Source organism: Diabrotica virgifera, chromosome 2, assembly GCF_917563875.1.
Source record: "Diabrotica virgifera virgifera chromosome 2, PGI_DIABVI_V3a".
NCBI lineage: Eukaryota > Metazoa > Arthropoda > Insecta > Coleoptera > Chrysomelidae > Diabrotica > Diabrotica virgifera.
In genome coordinates, this window is record NC_065444.1 from 262,284,941 (window position 1) to 262,306,634 (window position 21,694).

The 21,694-nt window shown below is 32.0% G+C and overlaps 1 protein-coding gene and 1 pseudogene across 2 annotated transcripts; both read left to right on the forward strand.

Moving 5' to 3' along the window:
- Positions 1-4,154: 4,154 nt before the first annotated feature.
- Positions 4,155-7,269, forward strand: LOC126880606 (facilitated trehalose transporter Tret1-like; annotated as a pseudogene).
- Positions 7,270-15,221: 7,952 nt separating this feature from the next.
- Positions 15,222-21,185, forward strand: LOC126880611 (facilitated trehalose transporter Tret1-like). 2 transcript variants are annotated; one of them, XM_050644598.1, is made up of 2 exons: positions 15,222-15,388; positions 19,789-21,185. In XM_050644598.1, the coding sequence occupies exons 1-2, from the start codon at positions 15,301-15,303 to the stop codon at positions 21,108-21,110; spliced, it is 1,410 nt and encodes a 469-aa protein (XP_050500555.1). In that variant the 5' UTR covers positions 15,222-15,300; the 3' UTR covers positions 21,111-21,185. The 2 variants fall into 2 exon arrangements, with proteins under 2 accessions (XP_050500555.1, XP_050500556.1); XM_050644599.1 differs by having other exon boundaries at positions 15,246-15,392.
- The last annotated feature ends 509 nt before the right edge of the window (positions 21,186-21,694 follow it).

Sequence of the window (21,694 nt, forward strand, 5' to 3'; positions counted from 1 at the left end):
GTTTCCAATTTTCATACGACTCTCTTCTGCTCACTATTTTCTTGCGTTGACGTACAAACGTAACTGGATTAAAAATGAGCTACTTTGGGATGGCTAAAAAATATCTTTTATGATGGCCTACAAGGTTTCCCGATTTATCCCCAACCAAAAATGTATGGGATAATATGGGTAAAAGATTTTACATTTATATGGACCTCATGTATCTACAGAACTGGCTGAGCTTCGGCATAAGCTTCAAGAAGCCTAGAAAAATATACCACTAGAAAACATCGTCTATCTAATTACATTTATTCCTAGCCGCTTCAGTGAATGTGTAACACATCATGGCCAATTTACATAAAATTAATTAAGCAAACCAACTCACCAACATAAAATGAATTTAAATTGAATCGTTTCCTTACAGTGGCTTTTTTAAACATTTATAAATAATTTTATAGTTATTAAGGTACCAAGGGTATTATAAGGATAATAACGCTTGAGGTCAATGGTGTATTTACCGAGGGCCTTCGGCCCGGGATATACGTTGACCGAAAGCGTTATTATTATAATACCCATGGTGCCTTCAACGTTTAATGTCCGACTAAATTATTCTTTATATGCGAAAAATTTGAATGAATTTTGAATTAATTAGTTTTCAAATAAGTACCAGTAACAGTAGTAACGTAATTGTGGTAACCATAGTTTTACTTAGAGTTTTATTTGTCAACCTGACAGTATTTAACTCGTTATTGAAATTTAATACGTCCTAGGGCGTTATTTTTCAATAACACGCCCTTGGGCGTTATGTCGTACTTAATAGACTTCGAAATAATGTCATTATTTGTCAAATCATAGACCAGTCGGACATTAACATAATAAACAAACCATATTTTTCTGTGTGTTCGGATTTCTATGACACTGCATAAAAATATATATTTTTGCAGGTAGTATGAGTATAAAGGGTTCACAAATATAGTGCCTTCGTCATCCTAAAGACAAAGACCTCTTTAGAAATGATGGTACAGTAATAAAAATAATCCCACCTTATCAATCTTATATTGTTATCTCAATTTGAACTTGGTAAACTACTTAAAATTTATATCTACTATTGGTTATAGTTATAAATGAAGTCAATACTCGCAATCTTTAGTTTGTTTTATTGGTGTTAAAAAGGGGGGCTACCGGTTTCGAGGCTTACATTATTTGTCTCATCATCAGGTCCAGTACAAAGTCTTCGAGAAAAATACATACTACGAGCTAAAATGGCAAGAAACAAAAATGGTAAACAACAAGTCCAAACTAAAACTACAAGTAAAAAGCAAACAACTACAATATAAAGTATTGAAGTGAGTGATTGACGAGACACTATAATATACATGGTCCCGAAAAGATCGGTCATAAATTATACCACAGATTCTGTGGTCAAAAATAGGTTGATTGAGCCTCACTTACCTATATACAATAGGGCACACAAAAAAAGTTACAGCCCTTTGAAGTTACAAAACGAAAATCAATATTTTTTCATATCGAAAACTCTTAAAAATTTTTCATTGAAAATGGACATGTAACATTCTTATGGCAGCAGCATCTTAATAAAAATTAAAGTGAAACTTTTGTGTACGTTCCAATTTAATTATTAGTGTGGCACCATTAGTTAAACACACTGTTTTTAAAACATTTTTGCCTCTTAGGACTTTTTCGATAAGCCAGTGTTTATCGAGATATTTTGAATATTTATCGAATCCACCACATATTGTTATATGGTTAAGTACGATTATAGAGACCTGTTAATAATCTGAAAATGTATTTATAATTTACATTTTTAGGTATATTTTGAAAAAGAGCCACATCTCGATAAAAGGCGACTTATCAAAAAAAGACTAAGAGGCAAAAAAGTTATAAAAACACTGTGTTTAACTAATCGTACCACAACAATAGTTTAATTGGAACGTACACAAACATTTGGGGGGTTTAAAGGAACAAAACACCCATAAAATTTTTATGTAAATACAGGGTGTTTCATTAATAATTGTCCATATAGTAACTGGAGAAACCTTAGCACAAAATACGAAGATTTAACCTAAAACACTTAAATAAAATGTGGTTCCTTAATGAGTTACAGGGTGTTTTATCTAAAAATTTAAAAACCATTTTTGCTCAGCATTTTAAAACTATTCGACGTATCCTTTTCATACTTGGCAGGAAGTATAGGTACTGTACAAACTTCTAAATTATGTTAAACAATCTCTATGGCTATTACCAGAGGCGTACGACGGGGGAAAGTGAATGGTTGACCCTTTCCAAATTCTACGCCACTGACGAAATTTTTAATTTAGTTCAATTTTTGTATTCTACAATACTTTCTATGAAAATAATATACTCTTCATTCGTCACGATAAAGTCATTAGTGTTCGAGATATTTGAAGTTAAAAATGAAACGACGCGGTTATTTTGATCAGTGTATTGTGTCGCTTCATTTTTAATTTCAAATATCTCGAAAACTAATCATTTTATCGTTACGAATGAAGAGTATATTATTTACATAAAAAGTATTGCAAAATCAAAAAATTACACTAAAATAGAATTTTCGTCAGTGACGTAGAATTTGGGAAGGGTCAACCAGCCACTATCCTCTGTCGTACGCCTCTGGTAGTAGCTAGAAACGTTTATTTATCTTAATTAGTAGGGTGTACAGTACCTACACTTTCTGCCAAGTATGATAAGGATACGCCAAATAGTTTTAAAGTACTGGGTACAAATAATTTTTAAATTTTAATTATACGAATCATATCGTAAATTAATCAAAATAACTGTGCCGTTTCATATTTAACTTCAAACATCTCGAAAACTAATGACTTTATCGTTACCAATGAAGAGTATATTATTTACGTAGAAAGTATTGGAGAATCTAAAAATGGCACTAAAATAGTAATTCCTCCAGTGGAGTAGAATTTGAGAAGGGTCAACCATTCACCATCCCCTGTCGTACGCCTCTGGTAGTAGCTAGAAACGTTTGTTTATCATAATTTAGTAGGGTGTCTAGTAGTCGCACTTTCTGCCAAGTATGAAAAGGATACGTCGAATTGTTTTAAAATGCTGAGCAAAAATAGTTTTTAAATTTTTAGATAAAACACCCTGTAACTCGGTAAGGAACCACATTTTATTTAAGTGTTTTAGGTTAAATCTTCGTATTTTGTGCTAAGGTTTCTCCAGTTACTACATGGACAATTATTAATGAAACACCCTGTATATTAAAAAAGAAGCCGCATCTCGATAAAAACGCGCTTACCGAAAAAATACTAGGAGGCAAAAAGTTTTAAAAACGTTGTGTTTAACTAATGGTACCACAATAATGAATTAGTTGGAACGTACACAAAAGTTTGGGGGGGTTTAAGGGATCCAAACCCCCATAAAATTTTTATGGGGTGGACAAATCTCACACAAATCTCACTATAATTTTGTTTTAAGATGATTCTGCCATAAGAATGATACGTGTCCATTTTCAATAAAAAATCTTTAATAGTTTTCGATATATTGAAAAAAATCGATTTTCATTTTGTAATTTCAAAGGGCTGTAACTTTTTTATGAGCACATTTGTACTAAGGTAAGTTAGGTTCAATCGAACTATTTTTGACTCCAGAATGTGTGGTATAATTTACGACCAATCTTTTCGGGACACCCTGTATATTGAGACATTCTGAAATTGGAGGATGACCAGTCTAATGAGAATTATTGCGTTATATGTATATAATTTAGTATAATAACCATCCATCCTTAAGAAATTAAGGGTTGGTGCCGTTGGTGGGGAGTTCTAATTTTTAATTTTAATTTTCAAATATTAGGTACCATTATACAGTAAGGTTAGTACTTCTTCAACGATAAGCTAACTAGCTCAGATATTGGGATATTTTAGTATGAATTAAATGTTAAAAATGATATATGTTTATAAAGTGATTTTTATTGACCCACTTGTCCTCTCTGTCTTCTAATAATTTATAGTTGTATTGTATCCATAGAGCTCTTAAACCCCAGCTGTGTTTATTGCTTATTTTACCGCTTACCAAAATTATGCATAAGTCAAGGCACTATATTTGCGCATGTACCTTACACGCTTACTTCCCAAGTATATCCTATTAGGCTTTCGGAAGTCAGAAGTAAATATGTTTTGTATTGTAATACTGTTGACGTTAGTGATATAATTCTAGCTATTCCGGTACTATTGTTTAACTATTTTGATACTATATAAGGTTTGTTTTGATAACGTTTCCTATCTTCTAACGAGATATTAATATCTCCATAAATGGAGTGTAACATCTGCAAAACCTAATGATAATATTGGGAGCTTGAACACATATATATTATGTATATAAATGAAGACATAGCTAAAGAGTTTAATAGTTTTCTATTAATTAACTGTAATAGAGAAATAAAGAGTCAAAATGGTGAATGTAGTTGACGTTGAGAAAAATCAAGTTTTGAAAAATGAGCAGGAAAAAACATGGCCACAAATTTATGCCGTCTTAATAAGTAAGTAAACTAATTTTATATATTGTCCGTCCGCTCTAACTTTTTCCATGCGTCACGATTTATTTTCAAACAAATTAAGTCAAAACTTAAATAATCTATGAAACACATGAATACATGTTGTCAAGACATCTTTGAGACATAACGTTCAGTGCAAACAACGCCTCTCTTGTTCCGAGTCCATTTCGGAATCCAAACTGGGTATCATTGATGTCCATTTCCAGTTTTCTGTGTACTCCAGTGTGTATAATTTTCAGGAATGTTTTCAGTACATGGCTCATCAAACTGATTGTACGGTAATCACTACATTGTTTGGCATTCATCTTTTTTGGTATAATAACAAAGGTGGATAAAAGCCATTCTTGTGGTATTTTTCCTGATGTATAAATGCTATTGAAAAGTTCAACTAAAATGCTGATCGAGTCTTCTTCTATCAGTTTAAGTATTTCCGTTGGTATTTCATCTGGACCTGGGGCTTTACCGTTTTTCATTCTTTTTAGTGCGTACATTACTTCTTCTTCCGTTATTTCTGGACCTTCGTCTCCTTGTATGTTACTTATTTCAGATTGTTGTCTATCATCTGCAAAGAGATCTTCAACATAGTTTTTCCATGTCTTCAACTGTTCTTCCAGTTTTGTTATTATGTTTCCGTTGACATTATACAGGATATTTGGCGCTTACGTTTTTGTGTACCTGCAAGTTCTTTCACTTTTTTATGTACATTAAAAATATCATGTTTTGCCTGCAATTGCTCTATTTCTTCACATTTTCTTTTATAAAAATCTTCCTTTGCTATTCTGATTTCTTTTTTGATTTCTTTCTGTATTTGTTTATACCTTTGTTCGTTTTTTCCTTTCATTATTCTCCGATTGTCCATGAGAAGAAGGATTTTATCAGTCATCCACCTTTGCTTTATTTTTGGTTTCTCTTTAGTCAGAATTTTCTTCGCAGGACTTGTTATCACCATTTTTACGTTTTGCCATTTTTTATCTATGTTGTTCGTTGGCTGAGATGTTTCTTTTTCATGAAGTATTTTCAAATTTTTATTAATACATCTTTGCAGTTCATCCTTTACCTCCAGGTTACATAAATGACTGACGTCTATCTGATTTGCTCTTCTTTTCTGTTCCAATCTTTTTAGTTTAATACTCATTTGCGCTATTAGAGGGTTATGGTCTGAATAGACATCTGCGCCTAGGTAAGCCTTAACGGATTTTTATGATTTGTTTACCTTCCCCTATTTCCAGATGTTATTTCAGATTTCAGAATTCTACCTTATTAGGTATTCAGCTTTCTTTAGGTTTATTTCCATTCCATTCTTTGTACATTCCTGTTTCGAATACTTATCATCATTTTTTTTTTCAGGTACAATGGCCGGCATTGTCAATGGGCAATTTTACGCATGGGCATCTCCATTCATGGTACAAATAATTAACGACAAAGTGAATTACAACATCACAGAAGAACAAGCATCGTATTTTAATACGATACATCCAATATTTACCGTTCTCATGTCCCCCTTGTGTTCTATACTAACGGATAATCTAGGCCGTAAGAAGACAATCCTTTTGATCGCAGTACCGCAAATAGCTGGCTGGGTGTGCGCAGCATTGGCCACGGATGTTTACCTATTCTACGTCTCAAGAGCCTTTGCAGGAATCTCCGATGCAATGTTCCTTACAGCTGTACCTATTTATGTCGGAGAAATAACAACACCTCCAGTAAGAGGCAAATGGGGCAATCTTCTTTCAGGCTCGTACCATATAGGAGAGTTTTCAATTAACATCATAGGCAGTTACTTTGAGGTCGTAACAAGTTCTTACATATGTCTGCCCTTGCCTATTATATTCTTCGTTTTGTTTTCATTGATACCCGAATCTCCGTATTATTTATTAATGAAGGGCAAAGAAGATGAAGCCAAAATGTCCTTAAAATATTTTAGAGGATACAAAACTATTGACCAAAATTTAAATCAACTAAAACATGATGTTCAGCGACAAATGTCAGATCAGGAACATGGGGAGACTTGTTTAAAATAAAAAGCAACAGGAAAGCTTTGTTCGCAGCAGTTTTTCTACGTTTTTCACAACACGTGTGTGGACTAAGTATTTTAATAACATTTACACAGTTTATTTTCCAAAAATCTGGAGGAAACTTAAGCCATGAATTGTCTTCTATAATATACACAGGTGTTCAGATGACTTTGAATTTTATGGTCCTGACGTTTATCATGCAGAGATTTGGACGAAGAGGTTGCTATATGACAAGCACTGGTGTTAGTGGTATAGTACTGTTTTTCATGGCAACCTATTTGTTCCTCAACGATTATACTAACATCGACGTTTCTAGTTTCAACTGGTTTCCAGTCGCCAGCACGGTTGTATATCAAATTTTTGCTTCATTTGGCTTAAACGTCATTCCCACTCTTATGACGAGTGAGCTGTTCTCGGTCAGTATCAAAACCAAAGCAATAGTCTTGTCTCTTATGATGTTTGGAACAGCTGGCACCCTTATCAACTATTTGTTTTATTTAATCAATACCTGTGTTGGATTTTTTGCACCTTTCTACGTGTTTGCATTTTGTAATATTCTAACTGCAGTAGTAACTTATTTCATATTACCAGAAACAAGGAATAAGACGTTAGAAGATATTCAGCAGGCTTTAAAGAACAAGAAAGTATATAAGAAATAGGTATTATTGTCTATATTAGATGGTTTTTAGTCTGTGATAAATTATAAAGCTTAATAAATTATTTCGATAATTATTTTTATTTGCATTTTATTATTAAAGCTGGGATTATAGGTGTAATGCCTGTTTGCGTATTAAAAGTGTTTTATCGCTGAGTGCACCAACATATCTTAAGGCCATCGGTACACAATTCGCAAATATTTTACGGCTATCCCTACTTTTTCTGTCTTTACACGGCAAATTACGTGTAGTAAAATTCACACTGGTATGGATATGTAAACATTACTAGAATGCCATTCTACTTGACAATGTCAACATTCACTTTAAAGAGATGGCTTTTGAATATTCTTGGATAACTGTTATTTGTATAATTGCAAATTATTAATTCAATTTATAAATGTGATAATTTTTTCACTAACTATGTATTCAGAGATTGTAATAATTTATATGTACAACAAAAACTCAATCAAGTCAATATGTACAACAAAAAAGTCAATCGAGAAAAGAGGAAAAGTGTTAAAGTGATTTTTTAATAATATATTGTTACTATGGAACGCTTACAATTTTGAACATCTTTAACAACAAAATACTTGGATCACAGAATATATTATCCTGATGTATTCTCTACTTGGATCTTCCATAAATAATAAACAATAAATAACTTTTTATTAAGTTCACGTCTTAAATCAATTACTGATCAAATACACTATCAATATTATTTAATCAACAACTCAAAATATTCCCGATGCCATGTCAAATATCTAAAACTGTCACTATCTTGTCATCATATTCTATTTGACTCAGTGCGTTGTAGACTTTATGTTTACAGCAGTTCTCTACGCCTCACTAAACCGACCACACAACAACAACATCCTCGGTTACGAACGCAGAATACTCAGAAAGTGGCTCAGGAAGCACTGGAGATATCCGTCGGTATTGGTACACCCACTCGCAAAAATGCCCCCCATCAACGAGAGAATACGTTCCCCAGCAACAAATAGGTTTTGCGTACGATTAATGGAAATAACCACAGAGCAAAATATGTTCTAACTTCCCCTTGCAATCGACAAGGTCACATACTCACCAGGATCCCCCAAAACAAAGTTCCATTCCCTCCGGCCAATCTTCTACAATTGGCTAGAAACGAACTACCTGATGAGTACTACGGAATTTTAGAACAAACTCCCCTAATGTATCGCAGATAACCAAGCTGCACCCCCACACGCTGATCCAAGAGCCGTTCCTCCATGGTGACAGTTTTGGACCCTCCTTGGCTGACTGGACGTTTTACTGGGCTACGGCAACTTCACTCCTTGATCTCTATAGCTTCTGAGCTAAAACCACCTTCTGAACCCCTGCTCCACTGGCAATCTTGCTCTTCCACTCTCTTCACCTGTCACAACAAGCTTACTCTTATCGTCCCTACACTCCTGAAAAGAAGGTTCCTTCACCCTGAAGAGGCACAAGCTTAAACGGGGTATAAATAACGTGTTCCATTCCATTCCATTCCATGACAAAAATAGCGAGTGTTAGATTTGGAAAATGTCATCACGGACATGGTGTCCATTTTTTTCGAATCCTGAAAAAACTAATAAATATTTTAAAGAAATTTAAACGCAGAATGAAAGATTAAATTATTATCGAGGGCCAAAAGTGCCTTAGAATAAATAAAAAGTTTCTCTTGAGTGAGATATTTGAAATTAAACATCAAACTACATTTTCTCTTAGTTTTTCACCCCTGTAATTTATTAGAATAAACATTATAGAAGTTTTCAGGGACATTCGGCACTCGGTAAAAACGAAATCTTTCATTCTGCGTTTAAATTTTTCAAAAATACTTATTAGTTTTCTCAGGATTCGAAAAAATGAATCCCCATTTGAATAGCATTGCAGCCCAAAATACGTACCCATCCCCTTAAGCTTAAGACGTGCCTTAAGCTCAACTTACTCAATATACGCGTTGCACCATTGAGTCTTAGGCAGTAGGCATCTCAAAAGATCTCGTTAGTCATATCCTTCATATTTTATGCCCAATTTTGGGCATAAAAAAGCTGTTGGCGCGATGGCTGCCACATTTTCTAACTTCGAACAATAATCGCAATCATGGCACCACTTCAGAGCAGTGTCTGATGTTGTTTAAGCGTAATCCAAATGAGTCTCTACGTTGTTTTACCACCTTCGACCAAACATTGTTCCATCGGTATACACCAGGTTCCAAGGAACAGTCGATACAGTGGATGTCACCCCGAGAACGTGCTCCGAGGAGGGCGAAGACTGTCCAATCGACCGGAAAAGCGATGATCACCATTTTTTGTGATTCACAAGGTGTGATCTATATCCATTTCCTGGAAAACGGCAAAACGATCACAGAGCTATACTAAATCTGCATTATTAGCCCGATTCAACGCCAAATTTTAGAAAAAACAGCGCGAATTGGGGAAAAAATACTCTTCTACATGACAACGTTCCCACTCACACCTCCGCCATCGCCATGGGCAAATTGGTCGAATTTGGCTACAAACTCCTGTTCTATCCAACGTATTCTCCAGATTTGGGCCTGTACTCTGTGTCTGTCATTCGTCGGGCAGAAATATAAATCGAATACAGAGTTCATCTCCGTCACAGAAGCCTACTTTGCAGACCTCGAGAAAAGATATTTTTCAGACGGGTTAAAGAAGGTGGAGTTTCTTTTGAAGGCTAAGTACTTATACTCCAGGATAATAAGCTAGAAATAGACCATGTTCGGGACACTCAAAGATCCAGGTAGCTGACTACTTTTTTAGTTATTATAGACCTATAGGAAGAAAACCTACCTGTTTCCTGCCGAGAGGTCGCGTCCGTTTTTTAATTATTAACAATTTAGTGCAAAAAATCGCGATTTTTTAAATTTCTTGCAACTCATTCAAAAGCTAAATAGTTGACATAAAGTTACAAAATTTAATTTTTTAGAACATTAAAAAAGCTTCAATAACTTTTACTAAAACTACCTTAGAACTTTAGTATTTCACCCAAAGTTGGGTATTGGGGTAATTAACAAACCCTCAAAATTTGAGACCGATACATTAATTAGTTTAAAAGTTATTCTAATTGTTTATCCCAGAGACCTTTATTTTGCAATAACATAAGACAGAAAATAATGAAGATAGGACAATTCTGCGTATGCCGAATGAAAGTAGAAAACTGATACTATCAAAATACACTAAAAAACGATAAAAAAAATGATCTAATATAGTCAAAAATCCTAATGCCAAATTTGTGAAATTTTGTAGTTTAAAAACATTTAGAATAACTTTAAAAATATTTTCCGTAGAAAAAGTCATTTTACATATAGGAAAAGCTGGTATTTTACACGAATTTTTAAAAATGTAGTTCAATTGGTGACTAGTCGTGGTTAGTGAAGGGGGAGCTGGGAGCCGACAAATGCACGAGTTCAAAAACTAAAAAAAGCAACTTTAGGGTCGGTTGTTCGAAGGCTAATCAACAATTATCACTATCAAATATTTAATTACTGTCACCAACTGTCAATGTCAACTTTCGTTGGGTTGCTGAAAACATAAATGATTATAATTATAAGATTAGTTAATTAATTAACATAACAATTATTAACATAATTGATTAACTAATTTCATAATTGTAATCAATAATTATGTTTTCAGCAACCCAGTCAAAGTTGACAATGACAGTTGTGACAGTAATTAAATATTTGATAATGATCATTTTTGATTAGCGTTCGAACAACCGGCCCTAAAACTACTATCATTTTTTATATCTCGGGATCTACTGAATATATTTTGATCGTTCTTTTTTTAATTTGTATGTAATTTTTCTGTATATTACAAATATGCAATTTGTCTAGACATTTATTAATTAATAAACAGTCTGATTTGTTTAAATAATTTTTGAAAAAATTATTTTTTCCCAAAAATCTATGATTTTAATCAAACTATCCCTATTAATCATAGAAAAAGTTAAGGTATACTTTAATAAATAAATTATCTTCAATAAATAAGTATCTAATAAAAATAATTTATTTATTAAAGTGTACTTTAACTTTTTCTGTGATCAATAATGATACTATGATTAAAAAAATAGATTTTTGTAAAAAAAATTGTTTTCAAGAATTGCTTAAACAAATTAGACTGTTTATTAATTAATAAATTTATAAACAAATGCATATTTGTAATGTACGTAAAAATTAAATACCAATTAAAAAAAGAAAGATTAAAATCCATTGAGTTGATCCGGAGATACAGCAAATTATATTCGTTTGAAATTGCTTTTCGGTATTTTAACTCGGTGGATTTGTAGGTTCCCCCTAGTAATCGTTTGCACTACATTTTTGAAAAATCCTAGAGGGTGCTGTAAAGGTATAATGTTTGTGAAAATACAAATCCCATTCTTTAAAATGCATTAATGAGATTCCTTAATTATTATAAACAAATTAGCTGTGAATTAAAAAAAAACATATGGCTAACTTTGTCCCAAATGAGCCCAGGCTAAATTTTTTTATTTGAAAATTCATGTTAAAATACTATCGTTTCGAATATATATTAGTTAGTTATGAAACAGTTCGTGAAGTATGCTTTTTGCGAACGCACGCGATGTTTAGAGCACGAGCGACAACGGAGTGAGTGCTATACATCGCGTAAGTTCGCAAAAAGTACTTCACGCACAGTTTCATACAATATTTTATCGATGATGAACAAATAAAAAACTGTAACTCTTCGTCCCTATATTATTTCTATTCTACAATTTTTAGAACTTTGACATTTAAAAATTCTAACTTCTTTCAAACCACAAAACTGTCAAAACTTTTGTTGTAATTTATTGCTCATTATGTCATCACCATGACAACGCGAAAGTTAAGGATATTTGATTATACAGTGTGACCCATTTAGATTGGAAACACCTCTATAAATTTTGAAGTTGTTAACCGATTTTAACCAATTTTTTTTAACGTCATGTAATAAAAGGTCTATTGCGGGACAAAATATGAAATATTTAGTTAAATTTTCAGGGCATTCTACGATACTTCTTCTTCGTCGAAAATGGAGAATTTGTATTAGCGATTTTTTTATTAAAAAAATTTCTACACCACTGGATTTAGAGTGGCTTCAAATAGCTATGACAAAAATTTCATTAAAATATATTTATTAATAACGAAGTTATGATAACTTAAAATTTTAAAACTCACTAAGCTACAAGTCAAAAAAGAACACCCTGTATCAACAGATAACCATAAAACTAATTATTTTTTAAATAATTTTAATAATAAACCACTACTATACAAAAAAATGTTTAAAATAGCATAGATTTAAAATTTATTTAAATCCAGTGGCGTAAAAATTTTTTTAATAAAAAAATCGCTAATACAAATTCTCCATTTTCGACGAAGAAAAAGTATCGTAGAATGCCCTGAAAATTTATTTATGCTATTTTAAACATTTTTTTTTGTCTAGTAGTGGTTTATTATTAAAATTATTTGAAAAATAATTAGTTTTATGGTTATCTGTTGATACAGGGTGTTCTTTTTTGACTCGTAGCTTAGTGAGTTTTAAAATTTTAAGTTGTCATAACTTCGTTATTAATAAATATATTTTAATGAAATTTTTGTCATAGCTATTTGAAGCCACTGTAAATCCAGTGGCGTAGAAATGTTTTTAATAAAAAAATCGCTAATACAAATTTTCCATTTTCGACGAAGAAAAAGTATCGTAGAATGCCCTGAAAATTTACCTAAATATTTAATATTTTATCCCGCAATAGACCTTTTATTACATGACATTAAAAAAAATTTGGTTAAAATCGGTTAACAACTTCAAATTCTATAGAGGTGTTTCCAATCTAAATGGGTCACACTGTATGAAAGTGTGTTAAAAACAGTGCGAAAAAGTAAGTCCCATTTAAAATGCCGGGTGTCCACTTGAATTTTCCCCCATTTTAACTGCCTATAACTTCTAAACGGCTCAAGATAGAAATACATATGAGGTTTTCGCTGAAATGTTTTATTTTAGTAAAAGTTTTGTCTGAATGGACTGAATTTTTTATATCGCTTTCAAATACGAAAAGAAAAATGGCGGATTTTTGAAAAAAACGTTGTTGACTTTTTTTTAATGGAACACCCAGTATATTTTTTGTAAATTGAAAGAGAGGTCATTCACCTATCCAGCGATATGAAGTTTTTTAAAATCGGTTGTCAAATCACTGAGTAATTAATTTTTAAAATGAGATGTGCAACGTGGATATCACATACAAATATGTTATGTACCTAAATAACATAACTAAGCAAATTGATATTATGTTATGTGATTTCCACATTGCATCTCTCACTTTAAAAATTAATTGCCCAGTCATTTGACCACCGATTTTAAAAAAATTTATATCGTTGGATAAGGAAATGACCGTTTTTTTCAAATTTTTAGGTAAATGACCATTTTTTATGACGCTTTTAAATAAAAAATGGCGGATTTTTGGAAAAAAAACGTTGTTGACTTTTTTTATTGAAACACCCAGCATATTTTTTTGTAGCTTGAAAAAACGGTCATTTACCTATCCAGCGATATTAATTTTTTTAAAATCGGTTGTCAAATGACTGAGCAAATAATTTTTAAAATGAAAGATGCAATGTGGAAATCACATAACATAATATCATTTTGCGTAGTTGTTATTTAGGTATGTGATATCCACGTTGCACCGCTCATTTTAAAAATTAATTACTCAGTGATTTGACAACCGATTTTAAAAAACTTTATATCGGTGGATAGGTGAATGAATTTTCTTTCAATTTACAAAAAAATATAATGGGTGTTCCATTAAAAAAAAAGTCAACAACGTTTTTTTTTTCAAAAATCCGCCATTTTTCTTTTCGTATTTGAAAGCGATATAAAAAATTCAATCCATTCAGACAAAACTTTTACTAAAATAAAACATTTCATCGAAAACCGCATATTTCTATCTTAAGCCGTTTAGAAGTTATAGGCAGTTAAAATAAGGGAAAATATAAGTGGACACCCGGTACACTGTTACTTCACGCACACTTTAAACACTTCACGCACTGCTGTCTATAATGACAGTTTTCACAAACTAAAAACTTATACATAATATGACATTAAGTAGATAAAAAGATTGTTTCTACGGACAACATTTTTAAAGTTATCCTAAATGTTTATAAACTACAAAATTTTAAAAATTTGGCATTAGGATTTTTGACTATGTTAATTATTTTTTTTATCTTTTTTTAATACATTTTTATACTATCACTCTTCTACTTTCATTTGGCATACTCAGAATTGCTCTATCTTCATTATTTTCTGTTTTATCTTATTGCAAAATAATGGTCTCTGGGATAAACAAATAGAATAACTCTTAAACTTATTAATGGATCGGTCTCAAATTTTAAGGGGTTTGTTAAGTACCCCAATATCCAACTTTGGGTGAAACACTAAAGTTCTAAGGTAGTGTTAGTAAAAGTTATTAACAAATAACGAATTATCACTTATTTTGCAGTTTGCGTAGCAACAAATTAACTTTTTAACTTTCAAAAATCGGCATTTTGAAGGTTTTTCAATGTTCTAAAAAACTGAATTTTGTAATTTTATGTCAACTATTTAGTTTTTGAATGGAGTGCAAAAAATCGAAAAAAAATTGCGATTTTTGCACTAAATTGTTAATAATTAAAAAACGGACGCGAACTCTAGGCAGGAAACAGGTAGGTTTTCTTCCTATAGGTCTACAATAACTAAAAAAGTATTCAGCTACCTGGATCTTTGAGTGTCCTGAGAAAATCCTTTTGCCCTGGACTATTATCGGGCCGCCCTAGTACATACTATTTTTTAATTGTAATCCTGCTGACGTTAGCGATATAATAATTCTAACTCTTATGTTATTGTTGTTCAACCATTTTGATATTATATAAGGTTTGTTTAATAACGTTTCTTATCTTCGAAAAAGATATTAAAAATGTATATTTTCCATAAAAAGAGTGTAAAATCTGCAAAACCTAATGATAATATTGACAGTGTGTACACACATATATAAATGAAAACATCTCTAGAAAGCTTTAATATTTCTCTACTAAAGGCCTTTAATAGAGAAATAAAAGGTCAAAATGGTGAATGTGGTTAACGCTGAAAAAAATCAAGGTTGGAAAAATGAGCAGGAAAAGACATGGCCACAAATTTATGCTGTATTAATAAGTAAGTAAACTAAGTATTTTATGTATATCCTAAAGATTTCCACAGTTTTCACTATATTCCTTCACTCAACCGCTCTCTCCGGGTCTTTCTGTTTAGCCAGTCCCTTTCCTTCAGATTTCTTCTTTCCATTGCTTCGCTCACTTTATCTCTGAAAGATCTTCAGGCTATGCTTTTTTTCCTTCTTCCTATCGTGCTCCACTCTGTTATTCCGTTTACTCAACGTTTTTTGTCTGCCCTTTTGATATGTCCGTACCAGGTTAATCTCTTCTGTTCTATGTAGTCTATTACAGCTGTGTTCATTTTCATTCGTTTCTTAATCGCTATGTTATTATTTACCTATTCTATTACTTCTGGTTACACTACAACTTCTCCTTAGAAATTCCATCTATGTTGCTCTTATTTTGTTTTTGGATTGCTTATTTATTATCCAATTTTCACACCCATAAGTCAGGATACTTCTTGTCATGGTGTTATATATTCTTCTTTTTGTTTTTATACTAATGTTTTTATCCTACAGTACCTAGTCCAATTTTTATTTATGCATTTTCTGTTTTTCTAATCTATTTTTATATCTTCTTCAGTTGTTCCTTTGTTTTCAAATGATTTCAGCTGTTTCATATCTGTATTTGCCTTTTTAGATAAAAGAAAGGCACCAAAGAAAAGCTGTTGTCTTTCTTTAGTGCTCTCATACATTTCGCGATAAAAGGATTCGACAACCTTGATGTTTTCGGTTCTAACCTTAGTAATGTTGCCATGTTTGTTTTTTATTCTGTACATATTTTTGTTGCCTATACTGTTCGTATTTCGCCTCAAAATTTTAAACTTTTGTATCCTTAACTAATCTTCGTTATTTCTCTCTTTTGTATTGTTTTCTCTTGTGTCTTTTCGGATTGATTCTTGATGATGATCCTTGTTTATATCCGTGTTTATCCTAATTTGCGTACCAGATTCCGTATCTCTTTTTGTGAATTATGTAATTACTTAAAATATTTTTAGTCAAAATTATTTTAGAAAATTTAAGCAAATATGTAGACAAGGACATTTCCATTTGAATAGAATTCCTACTTCAAATAAGTATCGTAAAAATGCAAACAGAATTATTATCTCACGTTGTATTGTACCTATTTTAAGTAATAATCTCATTCAAATACAAAATATCTTTATGAGCATACTTGCATAAATTGTACAAACAAATTTGTTTTTTACTGTAATATTTTCTATTGGTAGTATTAGTAAAACTAGTGTCATCCAAAAGTTATTTATTAAATCTACAAGCAGCACACAACTGCCTCAGAGAAGCTGCAAACGTGCCTAGATACGCTGCCGAACGGTTCTTATTTAGAGACCTAAAACAAATAAGAGTACTGGATTGGATATGATGGACGAAAAATCCAGAACAAAATTTGCTGAGTTAGAAGACCACCTAAACCGGATCCTGCAAGAGATATTAAGGTATGATGTGTACCATAGATGGAAACACAGAAGACCCAAATAGCAAATATTAGTAAATATACAGGGTGTAACAAAAATACAGGTCATAAATTTAATCGCGTATTCTGGGACCTAAAATAGTTCGATTGAACATAACTTACCTTAGTACAAATGTGCACGGAAAAAAAGTTACAGCCCTTTGAAGTTACAAAATGAAAATCGATTTTTTCCAATATATCGAAAACTATTAGAGATTTTTTATTAAAAATGGACATGTGGTATTGTTATGGCGGTAGTATTTTAAGAAAAAATTATAATGAAATTTGGACACCCCATAAAAATTTTATGGGGGTTTGGTTCCTTTAAACCCCCCCAAACTTTTGTGTACGTTTCAATTTAATTATTATTGTAGCGCCATTAGTTAAACACAAGTTTTTAAAAACTTTTTTGTCTCTTAGTACTTTTTCCAAAAGTCAGTTTTTATCGAGATATTTGAATATTTGTCAAATCCACCACATATTTGTATATGGTAAAGTACGATTATGGTAATAATATGAAAATTTATTTATTATTTACATTTTTAGGTATATTTTGAACCATATTAAAAAAGAAGCCACATCTCGATAAAAGATGCTTTATCAAAAAAATACAAAGAGGCAAAAAAGTTTTAAAAACACTGTGTTTAACTAATGATACCGCAGTAATAGTTTAATTGGAACGTACACAAACATTTGGGGGGTTAAAGGAACAAAACACCCATAAAATTTTTATGTAAATATATTAAAAAAGAAGCCGCATCTCGGTAAAAACTCGCTTACCGAAAAAATACTAGGAGGCAAAAAAGTTTTAAAAACGTTGTGTTTAACTAATGGTACCACAATAATGAATTAATTGGAACGTACACAAAAGTTTGGAGGGGTTTAAGGGATCAAAACCACCATAAAATTTTTATGGGGTGGACAAATCTCACACAAATATCACTATAATTTTGTTTTAAGATGATTCTGCCATAAGAATGATACGTGTCCATTTTCAATAAAAAATCTTTAATAGTTTTCGATATATTGAAAAAAATCGATTTTCATTTTGTATTTTCAAAGGGCTGTAACTTTTTTATGAGCACATGAGCAAATTTTTATGTAAACATATTAAAAAATAAGCCGCAACTCGATAAAAACTGCCTTATCGAAAAAATACTAAGAGGCAAAAAAGTTTTAAAAATATTTAATTGAACTAATGGCACCAGAATAATAATTTATTTGAAACGGACACAAAAGTTTGGGGGGGTTTAAGGGAACAAAACCCCCATAAAATTTTTATGGGGTGCACAAATTTCACTATAATTTTTCTTTAAGATGTTCTTGCCATAAGAATGCCACATGTCCATTTTCAACAAAAAATCTCTAATAGTTTTCGATATATTCGAAAAAATCGATTTTCATTTTGTAACTTCAAAGGGCTGTAACTTTTTTTGTGTGCATATTTGTACTAAGGTAAGTTAGGTTCATTCGAACTATTTTTGGTCCCAGAATATGTGGGTTAATTTATGACCTGTATTTTTGTTACACCCTGTATCATAAAGGCTAGATAATCGTAGCTCTATCAAAAGACGACAACGTGCTTACCTTTCGCATCGCATTATATTTATTAATGTTGATTTTTATACGTTTCAGACATTCCTCAAAAAAATCTACAAAAAAATTAAAAAAACGGCTTCGGCCACTAAAAAAATTAATAAAACATTATAGACGGAGAGGCAGCGCTGAAAAATCTCTTTGAATTTACTAAAGCTAGATTTTTCACAGTTGATTACTGTGAGTGTGTAGAGAAACATACTGCGGTCGGTCAAGCGAAACGTAGAACAAGGGTTACTGAGAGGGTATCAAAGTCGCTTTACTACGAAGGTAATTAAATCCATTTACTAAGGCTGAAAATCAGTACACACATTCTAAATTGAATATAAATAAAAGTTATTGTAGTCGGTCAGCTGTATGACGGGACAGAGCCGGTCGGTCGGCCCCAATGAATGTACAGGGTTTCTCACTATATTTTGACCCCCTTGTAAACTGCTTTATTTACAGAATTAGAAAAGATGTAGAATACAAAAGTTTACAAAAGATACCAGGACGAGGGCGTCCACCGCTAGAGGGCGTAATTGAATATCAAAAATTAAAAAATCAAAATTTTACAAAATTTATCTAATGAAAGGGCACTGGAAATCCAATCATCGTATTCTTCATAAAATTCTACGCATATTTGATTTACCAAGATTAAGTCTACCTTTGCAAAAAAGAGGTGGGGGTGAGTGGAATTTTGCATACTTGGTCTTGTTGAAAACAGCTCTTTTTTGCCAATGTAAGTGTCTTATTTTCGAAATAGTCTAATAAGTAATATGCAAACTAGGAGGCGTTATTTAATTATTTTTAGAAATCTAGTTTTCTTTGGAAAATATTAAATACAAGTATGCATTTTTAATTATGTATTACAAAATTAGACCAAATTAGCAACATAATACCGAAAACCGCATGTCGATACCTTTTTAATATCTCGAGATATCTTAAGAAATGTGTTAATTTTAAACATAACTGTTACTGTCACCGGTAAACGAGGTTAAGGAAAAGTAGTGTGCTATGGAAAAAACAAATTAACATTTTCCAGATGTAAACGTATATAATTAATTAAAACAACAATAAGACAAACAACACTATAAAATATAACAAAGAAATAAAAGCAACTACTTACTTAGTCTTAGTGACTGCCTAAATGTTCAAATTGTTGCCCATCATTTTCGATGCAAGCATTTACTCTTTCAAGAGTAGATTGAATAGCAACAGATTTAACTGTTTTAAATTTTTATTAACGGATATTTAGACGGATTAAAGACGTTGTTTTTGCCATTAGTTAGTGTTAACTTAGGCTTGCTTGTCTTTTAAGGGTTCTAAAGTATGCTTATCATTACTTTTTTTCAGGTACAATGGCCGGTATCGCCAACGGGCAATTTTACGCATGGGCATCTCCATTTATGGTACAAATAATTAACGACAAAGTGAATTACAACATCACAGAAGAACAAGCATCGTATTTTAATACGATAAATCCAATATTCACCGTTCTCATGTCCCCCTTGTGTTCTACACTAACCGATAATCTAGGTCGTAAGAAAACAATCCTTTTGATCGCAGTACCGCAGATATCCAGTTGGGTCTGCGCAGCATTAGCCACGGATGTTTATCTATTCTATGTATCACGAGCCTTTGCGGGAATTGCCGATGCAATGTTCTTTGCAGCTCTACCTCCTTATGTCGGAGAAATAACAACACCTGCAGTAAGAGGCAAGTGGGGAAATCTTCTTGCAGGATCTTACTACATAGGAGAGTTTTCAATTAACGTAATAGGCAGTTATTTTGGGGTCGTAACAAGTTCTTACATATGTTTGCCATTGCCTATTATATTCTTCATTTTGTTTTCAATGATTCCCGAATCTCCTTATTATTATTTAATCAAGGGAAACGAAGAAGAAGCAAAAAAGTCTTTAATATATTTCAGAGGAGATAAGAACATTGATCAATATTTAAATCAACTAAAGAACGATGTTGAGCGCCAAATGTCAGAATCAGGAACATGGGGAGACTTGTTTAAAATTAAAAGTAATAGAAAAGCTTTGTTCGCAGCAGTTTTTTTACGTTTTACACAACATGCGTGTGGGCTTGGTATTTTAATAACATTTACACAATTTATTTTCCAAAAATCTGGAGGAAACTTAAGCCATGAATTGTCTTCTATAATATACACAGGCGTCCAGATGATTTTGAACTTTATCGTTCTGACGTTTATTATGCAGCGATTTGGACGGAGAGGCTGCTATATGACAAGCACTGGTGTTAATGGTATAGTACTATTTTTCATGGCAACTTATTTTTACCTCAACGATTATACTAACATCGACGTTTCGAGTTTCAACTGGTTTCCAGTCGCCAGCACGGTTGTATATCAAATATTTGCTTCATTTGGCTTAAACGTCATTCCTACTCTTATGATGAGTGAACTCTTCTCAGTCAGTATTAAAACCAAAGCAATAGTCTTGGCTGTTTTAATGTTTGGAGCAGCTGGCGCCCTTATCAACTATTTGTTTTATTTAATAAACACCAGTGTTGGATTTTTTGCACCATTCTACTTGTTTGCCTTTTGTAATATTGTAACTGCAATAATAACATATTTTATACTACCAGAAACACGGGACAAGACGCTAGAAGATATTCAGCAGGCGTTGAAGAACAAGAAAATATATTAGAATAGGTATTACTATCGACATTAGGATATTTTTAGTCTGTGATAAATTATAAAGTTTAATAAATTATTTATGAATTTTTTTTATTTATATCTTATTATACACAGAGACACGAACACGTTAGGTTTGTAAAGGGTGATTCATTTAGAGGTACTTTTTTAACCTTCCGATGACCAACCTTTTTTTGTTACACGGATGACCAAGGGGGGTAAAATGACCCCAGGTCAAAAATGACAATTAACAAAAAAATGTAGTTTTTTTTATGGCATGGACTTTATGTCATTCAGCCAGTCACAACATGAGTATTAGTGTCATGCGTAGTGTGTATGTTGAGTAAGTGTCTTGTTACTTTGCAAAGTCGACGTCATTAGCGTAAAACTACTTGGAATTACACATAATAGACGCTATTTTACTAAACATCAACTTCAGAATATATTTTTTATTCGTAAAATATAGGGAATTTTTTTATTTCAAAATATGAGGATATCTAGAATGATATTAAAGTAAAATAAAAAAATAATGAGTTAAAAATTGAAAATACTTTTGAATTTATTAAAGAAAAGCATACGCTGTAAGGAACCATTCTT